This window comes from Lissotriton vulgaris, chromosome 2_1 (genome assembly GCF_964263255.1).
Source record: "Lissotriton vulgaris chromosome 2_1, aLisVul1.2, whole genome shotgun sequence".
NCBI lineage: Eukaryota > Metazoa > Chordata > Amphibia > Caudata > Salamandridae > Lissotriton > Lissotriton vulgaris.
The window spans coordinates 1,189,472,668-1,189,488,291 of record NC_141687.1 but is presented as its reverse complement, the minus strand read 5'-3'; the positions used below and the strand labels follow the sequence as shown (position 1 = coordinate 1,189,488,291).

Genomic DNA, 15,624 nt, shown 5'->3' with positions numbered 1-15,624 from the left:
GGCCTTTTGATGGACGGGCGAATTATCCTTTCATAAATGTTTACCAGGAATGGTTGTGAAAGGAAATCGTACGGTGATGACCTGCCAGGGAACCTAAGCGACCGGTTTAGCCTCAGAGCCTCACGTGAGAAGTCCGTGGCTGCTCTGTGTGTTTTGTGACTTCACTGTTTTGAGAAGGATTTAATGCATCTTGTCAATCTCCTGGCAGTTCATTCACAGAAGAAGTGTGTGTTTTATTACATGCTTAGTTATTTGATTGATTTAAAAAGTCCCTGTCAAAACCAACTGGCACCAAAGTCTTTTTTCCACGTGTCTACGTTGTTTGCGGCTGTATTTATGGGCGAATGAATTCCTTGTGTACTTGTGCAGGGGTTGATTCAGAGGAATCCAGCTTGTCTACCACCTGATGGGCTAAGGGCCGAGAAACTGAATTGCCACCTTCAGCAGCAAAGTTTTCCCTGTGAGCAGGTGGTATTTATGCCCACTTGGAAACATTCACACTTGAACCACGCTGAGATGTGTTGTGAATGAAGTACAACTGGAGTTGTGGAGGAATGTGGGCTTGTCCGGGGAAGGGTAATGGCCGACTCACCTTCCCATACTGTTTATTTCCACCACAAAATGTGCACCTCCTAGTAAAGTGTAGGACATCCACTGATGTTAAGATTATCAAATACATTGGAACTGGTTTAACAAGCACTGAAATATTACCAAGGAAAGGCACGGACAGCTGGAGGGAGGGCAGGAAAGGCACGGACAGCGGGAGGGGCTGGGAAAGGCACGGACAGCGGGAGGGGGGGCGGGAAAGGCACGGACAGCGGGAGGGGGGTGGGAAAGGCACGGACAGCGGGAGGGGGGCGGGGAAAGGCACGGACAGTGGGAGGGGGGGCGGGAAAAGCACAGACAGCGGGAGGGGGGTGCGGGAACGGGCACACAGACAGCGGGATGGGGGGCGGCGGGAACGGCCACAATCAAAACACTCACCTGGACTTCCTCCGGCGGCGGTCGGCCGCGACATGACCAAAAGAAACATGGACGACCAAAAAAATAAACCCCGCCCACCTCCGCACTGACGTGATAAAAGGGGCTGGATGAGAAAAAATCTCAGGAAAGGCCACGAGTCGCCTCGCAGAATGACGGACGCCTCTCTCTTCCAATGGCTAGCCTCCATTTATGGAGCTAGCCAATGGAATAGAGAGGCGGGACTTTTGTCCATACTGGTAAACAAAAGTTTTTTCCCTGTGTGAACGCTGCTGCGCAGCGGATCGCGAGGCGACACCGAAAAAGTTGGCCCCTGCAACAAGTTTGCAGTGGATTGAGGCTGTTCCATAGCTTTGTGCAATGTAATCTTGGGACCATCCATTCATATTTTAGTCTGAGTCTTTGTTGGGAAAAGGTTTGCAACTTTACTAATCAGCGAATACTTGATGGTATGTAATGATGCATTTCATAAGGTAGCAAAGGCCTCTATTCTTGAAATCTCTGTACTTGATAAGCATTACACATTGGGTCTGGAATTGAATCCTAGGTGTCACTGAGGGTAAATGGAATACTTTCTTTGCATGCTCAATGTCTTCTGAACCTTTGAGGTTAGCTGAGGTAAGACTGGCCTGTGTGTTGTTTTTTTATTTAAACCCTGTACAGATCATTAGTTTAAAAAATAATTTTTTTAGAAGGCCTTTATGTATTTCTGTGTACCTTATTGCACTAATCCTGTTGTATCTTATTTCAGGTCTAGACAGCTCAACTCCATTGCCCCTTTTAAAGCAGTAGCAGGTCATTATGTTTTATAGAAAACTTCGTAAAATTCATTATGCAACAGAAATAGATTTTGCGGCAGAAATATATTTATTTATTTTACAGATTTTCTTTCAGCAAATCACATTAAGCAGTTTTTTTACACGCAAACTGATGCATTTTTAGAAATGACTCTTTAACGATCATACAATCACATCTCATTAACCACATCTGCCCCCCCAGTCGTCTCTGCATCCCTGCACCCCATGTGCATCAGAAACAGTACTTAGCCCATTCTTCCGCCAGCTTCTGCACCCTAGTTGTGAATTCAAATCAACTCTTACCTGTTTACCAGCCATTTAATACTGCAGAATAATTCTTCTTACAAATCAAGATTACAATTATTATTCAGTGATACTTGCATGCACCAGTCACTCTGCTTGCACCCTTATTGCCCTTATTTTTCTCATTAAAAGTTAAAAATAATTCTCTTATGTACTGTTGATTGTGCACAGGAGGCAGCTACTGCAAATGTGTACTGGAATAAATTCCAACGTAACGCAGTGCAAAATATTCAGGTTTTTTTAATGGAAGTGATTTCAATTTAATCTCCGAACTCCCTACTCATGGATTCCAAGCAGGTACATTGTGTTGTCCCGCTAGGATCTCCCTTGGATATACAAGTTCGGGGCGTGTGTGCTGTAGACACACATGCTTTGCATACTCCTGCCATCTAGTGTTGGGTCCGGATGTTTGCAAGTAGTTTATCTTCGAAGAAGTTCTTTCCCAGTCACAAGGTGAAGTGACTCCTCCTTTACGTGATAATTTGCATGGGCATCAACTCCATTGTTGGATTGTTTTCTTTCCGCCTTCTGTTTCAGACGTGTATTGCTGTACTCTGGTTCTAAACCGTTCTTCGGGTTCCCCTTGGTGCACAATCCACTATACCCTTGAAGGTATTGATATCGTATACTTTTCCCTATTTTCCACGTATCAATTAGATCGTAAAACTCTCCATCTTCGACTGGAAACATTGTGGGTGGTCTTCGGGTCTAACTTTGTCAGTACAGCCTCCTGCCGATGGAATGGACTCTGTTTCAAATTTGTCCTCAGTGCCACTCCACGTACCCATGCACTGACCTACATAAAGTCTGTAACTTGTGCTCCTCACTGGAGCACAAGGAACAAGATTGTGAGGCTTTTCGTTCGTTCTGATTGAAAAAGACTCTTTGGGATTGTCTGGCTCGATGACGAGAAATGCAACGCCAAAGCATTCAACATACTCAGGATATCTTCGGAGCAGAGTATGATCAAGAAGAAGCGACAGTGGCAAAAAAAGAGGGGGCCTTCTTTGTCACAGAATCGTATTCAGAGCTGGAAATCGAACTGGAGTCCCAAGATGTTCCAGCAGGACAGAGTGTTGTGAGTACTAAAGCCCCCTTACCCCATAAACTCTCTTCCACCTCCACCACCCTCTCAACCTTCGGTCCATTGTGAGCACTGAGAAGTTGCTTTTGATGCCCTGCCCTCGGGTCCGGCATTGGAACAAATGGTTAAGCCTTCCGGCTTGGGATAGAGTCGAGACAGGTTGTCTTCTGGTCTGAAAACTTCTGCCCTGAAAGACAAGTCTGGTTTGGAACCAAAACCTTCTGTTTGGAAACACAAGTCTGGTTCGGAGCCGAAATCTTCCTTTTTGAAGGACAAAAAGGACAAGTCCAGCATGACACCGAAACCTTCGGTGCCAAAATCGAAAGAAGATCTTCTAATGCCCCCAAAACCAATCCTGGACGTTATGAAAGAAAGATTAGACTCTAAACATTAGAAGCTATATAATAATCCAGATAATGGACACGTTTTAGCCAAAACACCTTCCAAAAAGAAAGTCAATTCAAAGGACCCTGGTAACAAGATTCCTCTTAAAAAGAAAAGGGACATGGCTACAAGTCCTATTCACCCTATTTTGCCATCCCCTCCACCATCTTCATGATTACTACAACTGCCAGGTCAGATCCAATACACATCATACCTCCTGGATCTCTTCATACACAACCTGGTTTACGGAATGATGATGACAACAACAATGATCATTTACCATCAGATCCATGGGATGACTATAATATTGACCCAAATATGGATAATGATCCTGATTTATGCCCTGCAACTCCATCACCTCCTGATGATAATGTAGCTTATCAAGAGGTAATTTCAAGGGCAGCAGCCTATCATGGAGCATTACATAAAGAGACTTTGGATGAAGTTTTATTCGAGACATTAGGGTCTTCACATAGTACTAGTCAGAGTCTACCCTTGTTAAAAGGAATGATGAGACATGCAGATGAGATATTTAAGGACCCGGTTTGTGCCTGCATTTTAACAACTAGAGTTGACAAAAATATAAACCTCCACCATCTTATCCTGGTTTTATTTAAGGACATTTTTCTTTAGACTCATTAGTAGTCTTTGATGCTCGTAAGAGTGCAAACTCACAAACCTCAGCAGATGCATCACCCCATTCAAAGAGTCTAAATTGATCGACTTGTCTGGTAAAAGGGTGGCTACTCAAGCCGCTAATCACTGACGCATTGCTAACATGCAGGACTTACTAGCTAGGTATGACAGGGCACACTGGGACGAGATGTTAGCTCTACTTCAACACCTCCCAGAAGAGCACAAACAGAAAGTTAGTTCAAGAAGCCAAACACATATCTAATTCCGCCATTAGATGTGCTTTAGATGCAGCTGACACTGCAGCGAGGAGAGTTACCACCAGAATTTTCCTACGTCGACATGCTTGGCTTAGAATTTCAGGGTTTCAACCTGAGGTCCAGCAGTCTATTTTAAATTCTCCTTTTGACAAGCAACATCTTTTCAGACCTCAAGTGGATGAGGCCTTAGGAAAAGATGAAGAAAGACAAAGATGTGGCAAAATCTATGGGGCCACTTCAACCCTCATCAAACAGAGGCTCCTTTCACTGCTTATTTTAAAGGGGAGGGTCCAAAAGTCCATCCTCAGACCCAAACACTTCCTCATATAAGTCAAACACACAACCCTCTATCTCTAGAGGCTTCTATAGAGGAGGGTATAGAGAAAACAGCTTCAAAGGTAGGGGTAAGAGCACGCCAACATGTAACTCCCCTTCCCCAATAAACAGTGACTTGCCTACACTTCCCTCTCATCATTTAACACCTGTCGGGGGAAGACTTCAACAATTTCTCCCTATGTGCCAATCCATTACATCAGACAAATTGATGCTGGACGTTATCCAACATGGTTATTTCCTGGAACTCAGCAGCAATCCTCCCAATATTCCACCTCACACTCACAGACTCTTGTCAGAGCACCTGCAGCTCCTCAAACCAGAGGTACAGGCCCTTTTAAGAAAAGGAGCTATAGAACAAGTTCTGTTACAGTCCCAAGGTTGAGGAGTTTACTTTCTAATCCCAAAAAAGGACACCTCTTTATGACAAATTTTAGACTCAAGGACTTTTAATCTGTACATACCGTCAGAACACTTCCACATGGTCACACTTCAACAGGTGCTTCTACTTCTACAGCAAGGCGATTTTATGTCAACACTGGACTTAAAAGACTCATACTTTCAGAGTCCGGTTCACCCAGCACATCGCAAGTATCTGAGATTTTGTAGCAGGAAAACCGTATCAGTTCAAAGTACTCTCATTCGGAGTAACTACTGATCCCAGAGTATTCACAAAATGTCTAGCAGTAGTAGCAGTACATCTCAGAAGACAGCAGATTTCATACCTAGACGACGGGCTCATCAAAGCCAGCACACACAAAAAGTGTTACAGCACACTCAGACTACATTAGACCTACTCTACTAGTTGGGTTTCACAGTCAATGTACACAAATCTCATCTCATCTTCAGCCTTCACAAATACAGTCCTATCTAGCAGCTACTCTAAACACTAGCAAAGCTCTATCCTCTCGCAATGCAGCCAGAATTCTAAATATTCAAACTCTGCTTATACAATTTCAGACCAATCAATAATGAGCAGTCAGGACTTTCATGCAACTATTAGGAATGATGGCATCTTGCATTGCAATAGTGCCTCATGCAAGGTTACAGATGGGACCTCTACAAGAATGCTTAGAACGTCAGTGGAATCAATCACAGGGTCAATTAACAGATCTAAGGCCACATGTATGGAAGTATCATTTTGCGATTACCAATCAGCGATTTTTAAGAAATTGCTATTTGGTAATCGTTTACGTTTACAATCTTTATTTCGATCACTATGGATCATAAAAGGTTACAACAAGATTTTAAAACAGTTAAAAAGAAAAGGAATCGGATTGTAATTTCAAGAAATAAAGGAACCATAAAAGTTAACAGTTAATAAACATTCAAATGAGTATTATAAAATGGACAATTAGAGAATGTTACAGTTAAAAAATATCAAGCAAAGCTTTTAACCGTATTGAACTTGATACAGCGGTTACGAATGAGCCACACAACTGTTAAAAACTTCGCGACAGCAAACACAATAGGGGAGGATAGGTCAGTCTTTAGTATTCTGTAGGCGGGAAGATATAATCTGAACCCAAGGTTTTTCAAGAGTGGGACAAGCCAATATTTTCTTGGGCTTTGATAGGCTTTGCAAAAAAACTGAATGTGAAGATCATTCTCGCAAGGATGTCGACAAGCTGGGCACTGTGTGGGAGGCTTGGACCTGTCCCAGCAATCCGTGAAGGCCCCAAGAGGCAGTCTGCCATAACGCCACTGCATAAAATGTTTCCTTGTCAGGACGGGACTAATTCCATCGAGGACCGGCTCGGGGAAATATAGGTCCTTAGACATGGTGAACAGGTTGGTTAATGACCCTTCACGTGTACTCTCAATCGAGACACGTAACTTTCGCTCATAGTACTCTCTCGACAGGAGTTTCCGAGGGGTCCTGGGGCAAGCGTTACCCGGATCCTGCCATAATTCCGGCCTTCCTAGAGATTCACATGTTAGCCTGATGTAACTCAACCATGGTATCTGGGGGGCGTTTGATAGGCGTAGGATCTCTGTGAGCTCATTCCTATAACTCGATAGGTCCGGTGAGCTCCAGATTCTGCGCCAATAGGTTAAGGGTTTTAGACCCAATTCTTCAGTAATAGGTCTAAGACACAGGTCTAATCTCAGCGGAAGGAGGGGGGTGCCAGATGGTAAAGCTGCCAACTGCCTTATAAAATTGTTCTCAATGATCTGGAGTTTCTTGGCAGTAGCATGGCCCCACAATTCTCCGCTGTAAATAACGGCCCCTCTTGCCTGCATTTTGTAAATGTGGATCAGGGGACCAAATGGTTTAAGAGTAGACCCGCTTGCCATTCTACAGATCCCACTTTTAGCTGTGTTAATTTCATGGTGGCCCTAGTGCAATGAGAATCCCAGGTCAAATTTTGGTTAATGGTTAGGCCCAAATATTCAAAGGTGAGCACCCTCTCTAATCTCAACGACCCTATGGTAGGGTTTGGGCGAGTTGTGGGAGGAGGGTTGAAGATCATAAATTTTGTTTTCATGGCATTGATCTCCAGCCCTCGCTCCACACAAAAGGTCGGTAATCGCAAAATGTAATGTAACAAAATAGACAGGAAATAGCGATTCCCTAATTGCGATTTCTTATAAATCTTAATCGCAATAAAGGAATCGCTATTTGTAATTGCGACTCCATTTGTTCCTATGGGCCTCAAGGCCCATAGGTGAAAATGGTCTTGCGTTACCTAAATTGCGATTAACTAATTGGTAATCGCAAATTAGGTAATGCAAAGGCAAGGGTGCCTGCGGGCCTAGGGCCCCCCTGAAGCTCCCCATACAAAATAAAGGTGTACATGTAAGGCACATACATGCCCTAGCGGCATGTGTGCACCAAATGGCGCTTTGAAAAATGCAGTTTTGTGCTTTTTTCAAAGTTTACACATGGTTACTATCAACTTGAAGTTGATGGTAATAGCGTTTCCTAAATGCACAGTTCGCATTTAGGAAAGGCTTCTTAAATGTGCATTAGGGAATCGCAAATTGTGAGTCCCTATTTGCATTTGCAATTTAGGTAATTGCTAACAATTGCGATTACCTAAATTGCGAATGCCCAACCCTTTCATACATAGGGAAAGGCCATTTTGCGTCCGCAATGGCCAAAAGCTGTGATTCGCACCGTTTGCTAACTCAAAATAGCTTGATACATGTGGCCCCTAATGTTGGTAGACAGCCGCACCCATTGCTCTCTGCAGTGGTGGAACACACAAAACTTATCAGAAGGGTGTCTCTTCATCGACCCCTTTCCACAGATCGTGCTAACAGCAGACACATCTCTCAATTCGGGGTCGGTGGGACAACAGCCACAACAGTCTCCACATCAACTATCTACAGCTTCTAGCTGTGTATCTTGAACTAAAAATGTTTGTCTCACCTCATCGGTAAAATTGTCTTAGTCCACACAGACAATTTGACGCACTGTCACCGAAAGGAAGAGTCACTTTACCCTGTGACTGGGAAAGGACTTCTTCGAAGAAAAGCAACTTGCAAACATCCTGACCCAACATCGGATGGCAGGAGCATGCAAAGCATGTGAATCTACAGCTCTACATATCAAGAACAGATGCTTGCTGGGTAAGTAACATTATCCTTATTGTTGCTTTGGTATACATATATTTTCCTCCTTCATGGCCTGTGTCTACTACCTTATCTGCTCCAATACACAGCTGAAGTCCTGTTTCAATTTGCCTGTAGGCAGTTCCAAGTTCTGTATTAAAACAACATATAGGTACATCTCCGTTAACATAATGTTTTTAACAGTTTCAAATGTTATGTTTGGTTTTTAAATGCAGGAACTATTGGACCTCGCCAGACAAAATGGCCCCAACATGGAGATCAAAAGAAAGCGTGTGCCACCTACAAGTATTTCAGAAGAGAGAGAGAAACGTACCCAAAACCGGTACTTGAAGATTCTGCGGGAAATTAAGGATGAGTGTGGGGACAGCACCCTGTCCTCCGAGGAAGAAGGTAATTGCATTTTCTCGATTTGGAGTTATGCGCCACTCTCAGGGAGTCCTAGTCAGTTCTTTATCAATTGGCCAGCAAATAATGAAACCAGATGATTGACAACAGCTGGTCTCCTTTTTTGAATTAATGTGTGAGCAACTCTTTTAATGTTGTTTACAAGAAGAAATTGTTGTTTGTTTCTGATAAGTTATATCTGAAAGAAACAGGTTAGTATTAGATTCCTTACCTTAGAATATCCCCTGGCGTCAGACTGGATCCGGAAACGTTTGCGTAGCAGTACCCCTGCACGTCGTAGGCGTCGTCCGCGGCTCCGCGTCCGTCGTTGGCGCCGGGATGACGTCACCGGAGTACTTAGACGCCGCCCTCGCGCGCTGACGTCAGTTCTTCTTTTTTCCACGCCAGCAAGCGCAGATCCGGAAAAAGTGATACCCCTTAGTAAATTTTTGACTGAACTTTTTCGATCATTTTTGATCCTTTTCAAAGTCTAACGACTCCGACAGTGCCGGTAGGGATGCCCGGGTTTAAACCCTGCACCGACTGCGACCGACTGATGTCGGTTACCGACCCCCATCGCCGGTGTCTTCATTGCCTGGGCCTCGACCACGACGACAAGGCCTGCTCCGACTGTCGGGCCCTGACGTCTATAGCTAGGCGGGAGCGGTCCCGCAAGCGACTGTATCTCCGGCAGTCGGCCCCGCGCCGTTCGAGGTCCCGGTCCGCGAGGTAGTCGAGGGACCGGTCGCGGGGTCGGAGCCACCATAGCTCCGGGAGTCGTCCTCGGTCTTCGGGCTCGAAGTCCTCAGGTAAGCACAAGAACTCGGAGTCGTCATCGCTCTTCCGACTCCCCCCGACGCTCTCGTGACGCAGCCGGGGTTGGGCGCAACACCGCCCTTGCGGCTCCGCCGGAGCCGCGGGCTTCGCGGCCTGCTTCATACCCGTCGGTCCCTGGGCAGAATGCGACGCCGGAGGAAATCGAGGCCTTCCTCACGACCATGAGGTCGCTCACTCCTCCGTCGGGCTCCGCGGCGCCTTCGGGCCCAGCGGCCCCGACTGGGGGCCCAAGCGGGTCGGGTGCTTCGGCCCCGATGCCGTTGGGTGTTTCGGTCCCGCCGCCGCCGGGTGCTTCGGTCCCGACGCCGCTGGTGACTTCGGTCCTGGCACCGCAGGCCCCCGGGATCCGGGTCGTCTATCCCTCCCTCGATTCGGGTCCGGCGCCGGAACGGCGCCGCTCTCGACGCCAATGGGAGATTTCTACTTCTATGATCCGACCCCATCCTTTGGTCCTGAGTCTCAGGAGATGAGTGGCGAGGGGGATTGGGAGGGGTCTGAGGACCCTCTGGCACAGGAGGCCAGTGGTCTGGACACCTCGCCGGACACTGGTTTTGTCTCCCCTCCTACCGTGGCTACGGAGTAGGGGGCTGCCTATAGTGTGGTTCTGATGCGGGCGGCGAAGCCCTTGGGCCTTGAGCTCCCCGTCGCAGCCGTGAGGACTAACCTCCTCACTGAGGTCCTTAAACCGCAGACCAGCTCGGCCGAGCCTCTGCTGCCGTTTAATGAGGCCTTGTCTGACGTTCTTCTGGGCACTTGGTCCAAGCCCGCTACAGGTCAGCCTGTAGATCGAAACGTGGCTAGACGCCACCGCCCGGCTCCGGGCGACCCTTGCTTCCTGTCCACCCACCACACCCCGAGAGCCTGGTCATCCAGGCCTCTAACTCCCAGACTGCATTCCCAACTGCTCCCCCGATCAGAAATCCAAGAGGTACGAGCAATACGGGAAAAAGGTATTCTCCTTCCTGAGTTTAGAGCTGCGGTCAGTCAACACCGCTTGCCTCTTGGGCCGTTACACCCACTCTCTGTGGGACACGGTCGCGGACGTGCTGCCACAATGTCCGGCGGAGGTCCAGACTAAACTCACCCAAGCCCTTGCGGAGGGTCGAGATGCGGCACGGTACTCCATCCGGTGTGGACTGGATACCACGGACTTACTGGGCAGAGTGATGGCAACGATGGTGGCGATTCGTCGCCACGCCTGGTTGAGGTCCGCCAACTTTTCGGCTGATGTCCAGAACACCCTTATGGACATGCCGTTTGATGGCCGTTGCCTCTTTGGCGACAAGGCAGACCATGCGCTTGAGCGCTTTAAGGACTACAGGGCTATGGCCAAGTCCTTGGGCCTCTCGGCCCGCGCCAGCAAACGGCTGCTATTTCGCTCCTTTCGTGGCCAAGGAAGAGGCGCCCCCACACGTCCTGCCAGCCACGGGCCTCAGACTACCGTACAGCGCGGTGGCGGACGTGGAAACCGCCGTGGCAGCGGTCGGGAACAACGGCGAGGCCAGTCCACACCTGCCCCTGCAGTATCCGCCTCAAAACCCTCCTACTCCGTGCTTTCAGGCCCATGTGACGCCAGTGGGGGCAGGGTTCGCCATCACCACTTCCACTGGCGCACTGTCAAGTCGGACATGTGGGTGCTGCAAATCGTCCGAAGGGGCTACTCCCTCCCCTTCGAGGCGACCCCTCCAGCCATGCCACCGCAGTACCACCGCGTGTCGGGGGATCACTTGATACTTCAACGAGAGGAAGTTACGGCCCTCTTGGCCAAGGGGGCCATCGAGCGCGTTCCTGGGCCAGAAGTAGGGTGTGGTTGTTACTCCCACTACTTTCTGGTACCCAAGAAGGGCAAATGGGGCCTACGCCCTATCTTGACCTGCGGAACGTCAACGGCTTCCTCCGGCAGGAGAAGTTCAAGATGCTGAAGATCTGTACGTTGAAGATTGCTCTTCAACGTACAGATCCATAGCTTGGGCTTCTTCTGTTTCCGGAATACCTATAATTCTGACGTTGTTCCACCTTGCGCGCCCTTCTCGGTCGTCAATCTTCTCCGTCAGCATCTTTTTCTCCTTTTCAAGGCGGGTCACCGATATCTTCAGCTCCGAAGTGTCCTGAACAAGAGATTTTGCCACTATCTCCACTTCCTTGACCCTGTCCGCCATTTTGTGGAGGTCTGCCTTCAGCAGAGAGACGTCCGTGGAGATTGTTCCGACCGTCGTCTGGACATTCGCCAGAGCCTTCATAATGTCGTCAAACGTGACCTTTTTTCCTCCGTCCCCTTCCTGTCTTTACCTTGGGGCGGTGTCGAGGCCAGGCCCTTTTCATAGGCAAATTTGTCCAGTTTAGCTCGAGCTGCCTGGTTTCGTGGCACCCTGCCCGCCATAGTCACACGTTTCGTTGGCGCAGGATAGATACAGTTGGTAGGTGGCTCACCAGTTCAAGTATTATGTACCTCACCAAACTGTTCCGCCGTCTGCGTAAAATTGCAGCTGCACCTCGAGGTCCGGTGCGCCAAAATTTTCTGCGTTGTGGGGTTATCAGAAAAGGGGGGAGGAGGGAGGATGGAGCGGCGGAGTGTTTACCGTCTCGCTGAGTTGGTCGTCGCGGCACAAACACCGAAAGTCCACTAGGTCCTCTCCCACTGGGCCAGCACACATACCCCAATCGGTCCGGAGGCCCAATAACTCCAGCAGTCGAGATACCACAAGGCAAGGGCACCCCCCGATCGCAGCACCCCCGTAGGTCCAAGAAGGTCTTTAGCTCATCCCAGGTAGGTGTAACATAGGGCCCACACCGCAACGCTTGATTCTGCGACGGGGTAACTCACTGGGTCCGGCGTAGATTGTCCCGTAGGCAATGGCACAGTCCAGGCAATAATGGCTTCTCAGTGGCAGCCCCCCCCGTGATTGCCAAGTCTGTAGTGATGGGTTAATGAGGTCGCGCTGGCTTCTCAGGGAACTCCGGCACACTTGTAGGTCCACCTCTCGCGCCGCCGCTGGGCCCGTGTCAGATCTGCAAGACACGGCCAGTCCCAGCGCCAACAACCGGGGGTATGCCACTCACATATGGCGGGGACCCAGTCCAGGCAATAATGTCTTTTCAGTAGCAGCCTCCCCCGTAATTGCCAAGTCTGTAGTGATGGGTCACTGAGGTCGCGCTGGCTTCTCCGGGAACTCCGGCACACTTGCAGGTCCACCTCTCGCGCCGCCGCACTGTCCGCAAGACACGGTCAGTCCCAGCGCCAACAACCGGGGGAATGCCACTCACGTTTGGCGGGGGCCCAGTCGCGTGAGATCAGAGCGGTTACTACTGGGCGCAGCAAGGAAGACAGAGTCGGCGCCTGAGTGTCTCTGGTGTTCGATGGCATTGAATTTCGCGACTTCATGTCCGACTCCGGCCTCACCGGTAAATTTAGTCCCCGGCTCATTGGGCGCTTCTAGGCCTCACGCGGTCAGGCAGCGGTACCATTCGGTGGCAGCCCTCGATTTTCACCGGAGTAGGGCCGATGCGCGCCGCTTGGGTTCCGACTTCAGGCGAAGCCCTCAGATGACCCTAGTCATGCGGATTCTTCTGAAACGGGCTGAGACGTCCCCGGGGCTCTGTGACTAAGCGGCCATTTCGCTCGGCCCGTAGCCACGCCCCCGAGGGTGTTGCTTTTTGACTTGCTTGGTCAGTTTATGACAAGGCAAGTTGGAATTAATCCTATCCATTATATTGATCCTAAATGCGATCAGAAAGTGTTCTGACCATAGCACCAGTCGTTGGTTGCTTTTGAATATATTCGGCAGACTAGAACAAATGGGGTCCAGTATATGCCCCTTACAAGCCTGCCTAGTTGTTCAAGCTGAATTGCAGACAAGTCAGTTATAAGGCTTTGTACCTGGCAGTAAGTATTGTTGTCTAGATGCATTTTTAAATCTACTAAGATGGTGAAGTTTGCAATTTGAAGGCTTTAATATGCTATGATGTCTGGGATATGCTACAGAAAATCTGCCGCCAGTCCTGGGGGCCTTTGGAGAAGCAGTCCTGAAAATTTGAAGGAGTGCATGAGCTTGCTTGATAGAAAACAACAAGCTCTTGCTGTACGAAGCTGGCTCTGTATATACTGTACCAAAGTGAGGAATAGTGTGCACAGAGTCCAGTAGAACCCCAAAGGTAGGCAGAGGTAAAAGCCAATAGCACCCTACTCTCTATTGTTGGTAGTGTGGACGAGCAGTAAGGCTTTATCAGTGGGTTGTGTTAAGCATTTGTTGTACACACTCAATCAGCAAATGATTGTCACACATTCAGAGACTGAACTCAGACCAATGTTGCTTGCATAAAAATATTCTTGTAATTATTTTATTTTCTAGAACCAAGCAAGCTTGGCACAGGTATGCAATAAATACTTACAGTAGTAATGCAGTTTGTATGCAGTTAAAATGAGTGGGCGTGCCTTTTCTTATCTGGGCCCCAAATATTGGAATGACCTTCCCGACCAAGTCTGTGCCTGCCCTAATTTAAGAAAATGCGTAAGACCTGGCTAGTCTAAGATCTTACTTTACATGAGGTCTTTCTTTCTCAGGCGCCGAGGGATTCCCTTGATAATGATTAATGCGCCATACAAATGAGTTTTAAACTTGAAGTAAGGTTAAACCGGTTAAATTGTAATTGTATATGCACTGCTCTACACAAGCAAGGTAAATCGTAAATATAAATCGTAAATCATCCGTTCTTATATAGCGCCTTTCACCGTAAGCTCTCAAGGCGCTTGCTTTGGGAACCCGTCCTGGCCTTTCCCTGCGAGATTACCCCTACTGGGCATCCCCAAGGTGAAGACCAGGCATCCCATCGCGGTGGGGCCTTAGTGGAGATTAAGCAAGCTATTGCCCAGAGTTGCAGAGTGTGAACCCACGATTCAAGTAGGCACCAAGGCGAGAATTATCAAGTCCGTGGACATTTTGAGCTCAAGGCCCTGCCGCGTCGGGAATTGATCCCTGGTCCCGGGTCTGAGCTCTGCATCAGGGACTGCCTCCCCTAACCGGTGAGCCACACTTCTCCAACTGCAGACTTACATAATTTCTCTCCCAAATCAGCCTAATGCGTTAGTAGGACAACAGGAAGACCCTCCACATGCTCCCATCTATATCATGGGGCAACACAAACAGAAATCCAGGAAACATTCAGTCTGATGTGCAGGCCATAGAATAATGAATCTTTGTAAATTCCTTTCAAGAAGAGCTCAATTTTTCAGCAAATCTAATAGATGCAGCAGCATTGATGAAAATTGGACTCTGCTATGCACACTTATCCTGAGCATGGGCAGAAGCAGCAAGGTATATCTTGTGTTCTTGTAGCATCTCTTTGACAGGCCCAAAATGTGCAATAGTGAAATCTGTGTAAATAGTCCCTTTGTGATTCTCCTACGACGGATCACCAAATTCCCATGCAGCTCTCAAAATAGAGATCTGGTCCTTATAGTTAAAAACTCCTTCCTATAATATGTTTTAGATTGTCCCCGACCATTGCTTTGGGCCTCAGTGATCTGTGAGCTCTTTCCAAAAGAAAAACATCAGTCAGAACATCCCCAGGTAGGAGATCCTGAATCAGCCCCTTGACAAATGGTTCTACTGGACACAATTCAACTTACTCCGTTCCCCAGAGTAGGCAAATAGTATTCATTGTGGCTCTCTAATCTTGGGACTCGAGCAGTTTTAAGGTCCAGAGTGGGTGACTGGACTTTTCCCTCCACAAGTTATCCTCTTTGCTACTCACTTTGCTCTCCATTTCAGTGACTCTCCTTTTCACAGAGTCCATATGTTTTTGGACTCTGTGAAAAGGAGAGTTTCCCATGTTTTTGCATCAGATCCAGCTTAATAGCCAAGGGGGGTTTTATACCCCTCATTTACACCTTCAGGGAAGCATATTTGGTAAAAGGATTTGTGGCATGAGGGAATGCAGGGACATGTCTGGCTGGACATGCTGTCTGTAGTCTGTGTCTGTAGTATGCAGCAAAAGAACATCACTTTGGAAATCTTAGAAACCTTCTGTTTTCTCCTGTTTCTTGTCGATT

At 48.0% G+C, this 15,624-nt stretch overlaps 1 protein-coding gene across 4 annotated transcripts in view; it reads left to right on the top strand.

Moving 5' to 3' along the window:
* NFRKB (nuclear factor related to kappaB binding protein) overlaps positions 1-15,624 on the top strand; it is a 988,461-nt gene that overhangs the window by 124,220 nt on the left and 848,617 nt on the right. For all 4 annotated transcript variants that reach the window (XM_086956902.1, XM_086956901.1, XM_086956903.1 and 1 more), the window contains one exon: positions 8,570-8,744. In XM_086956902.1, the coding sequence (XP_086813028.1) occupies positions 8,570-8,744 (175 nt within the window). The remainder of the gene's footprint in view (positions 1-8,569; positions 8,745-15,624) is intronic.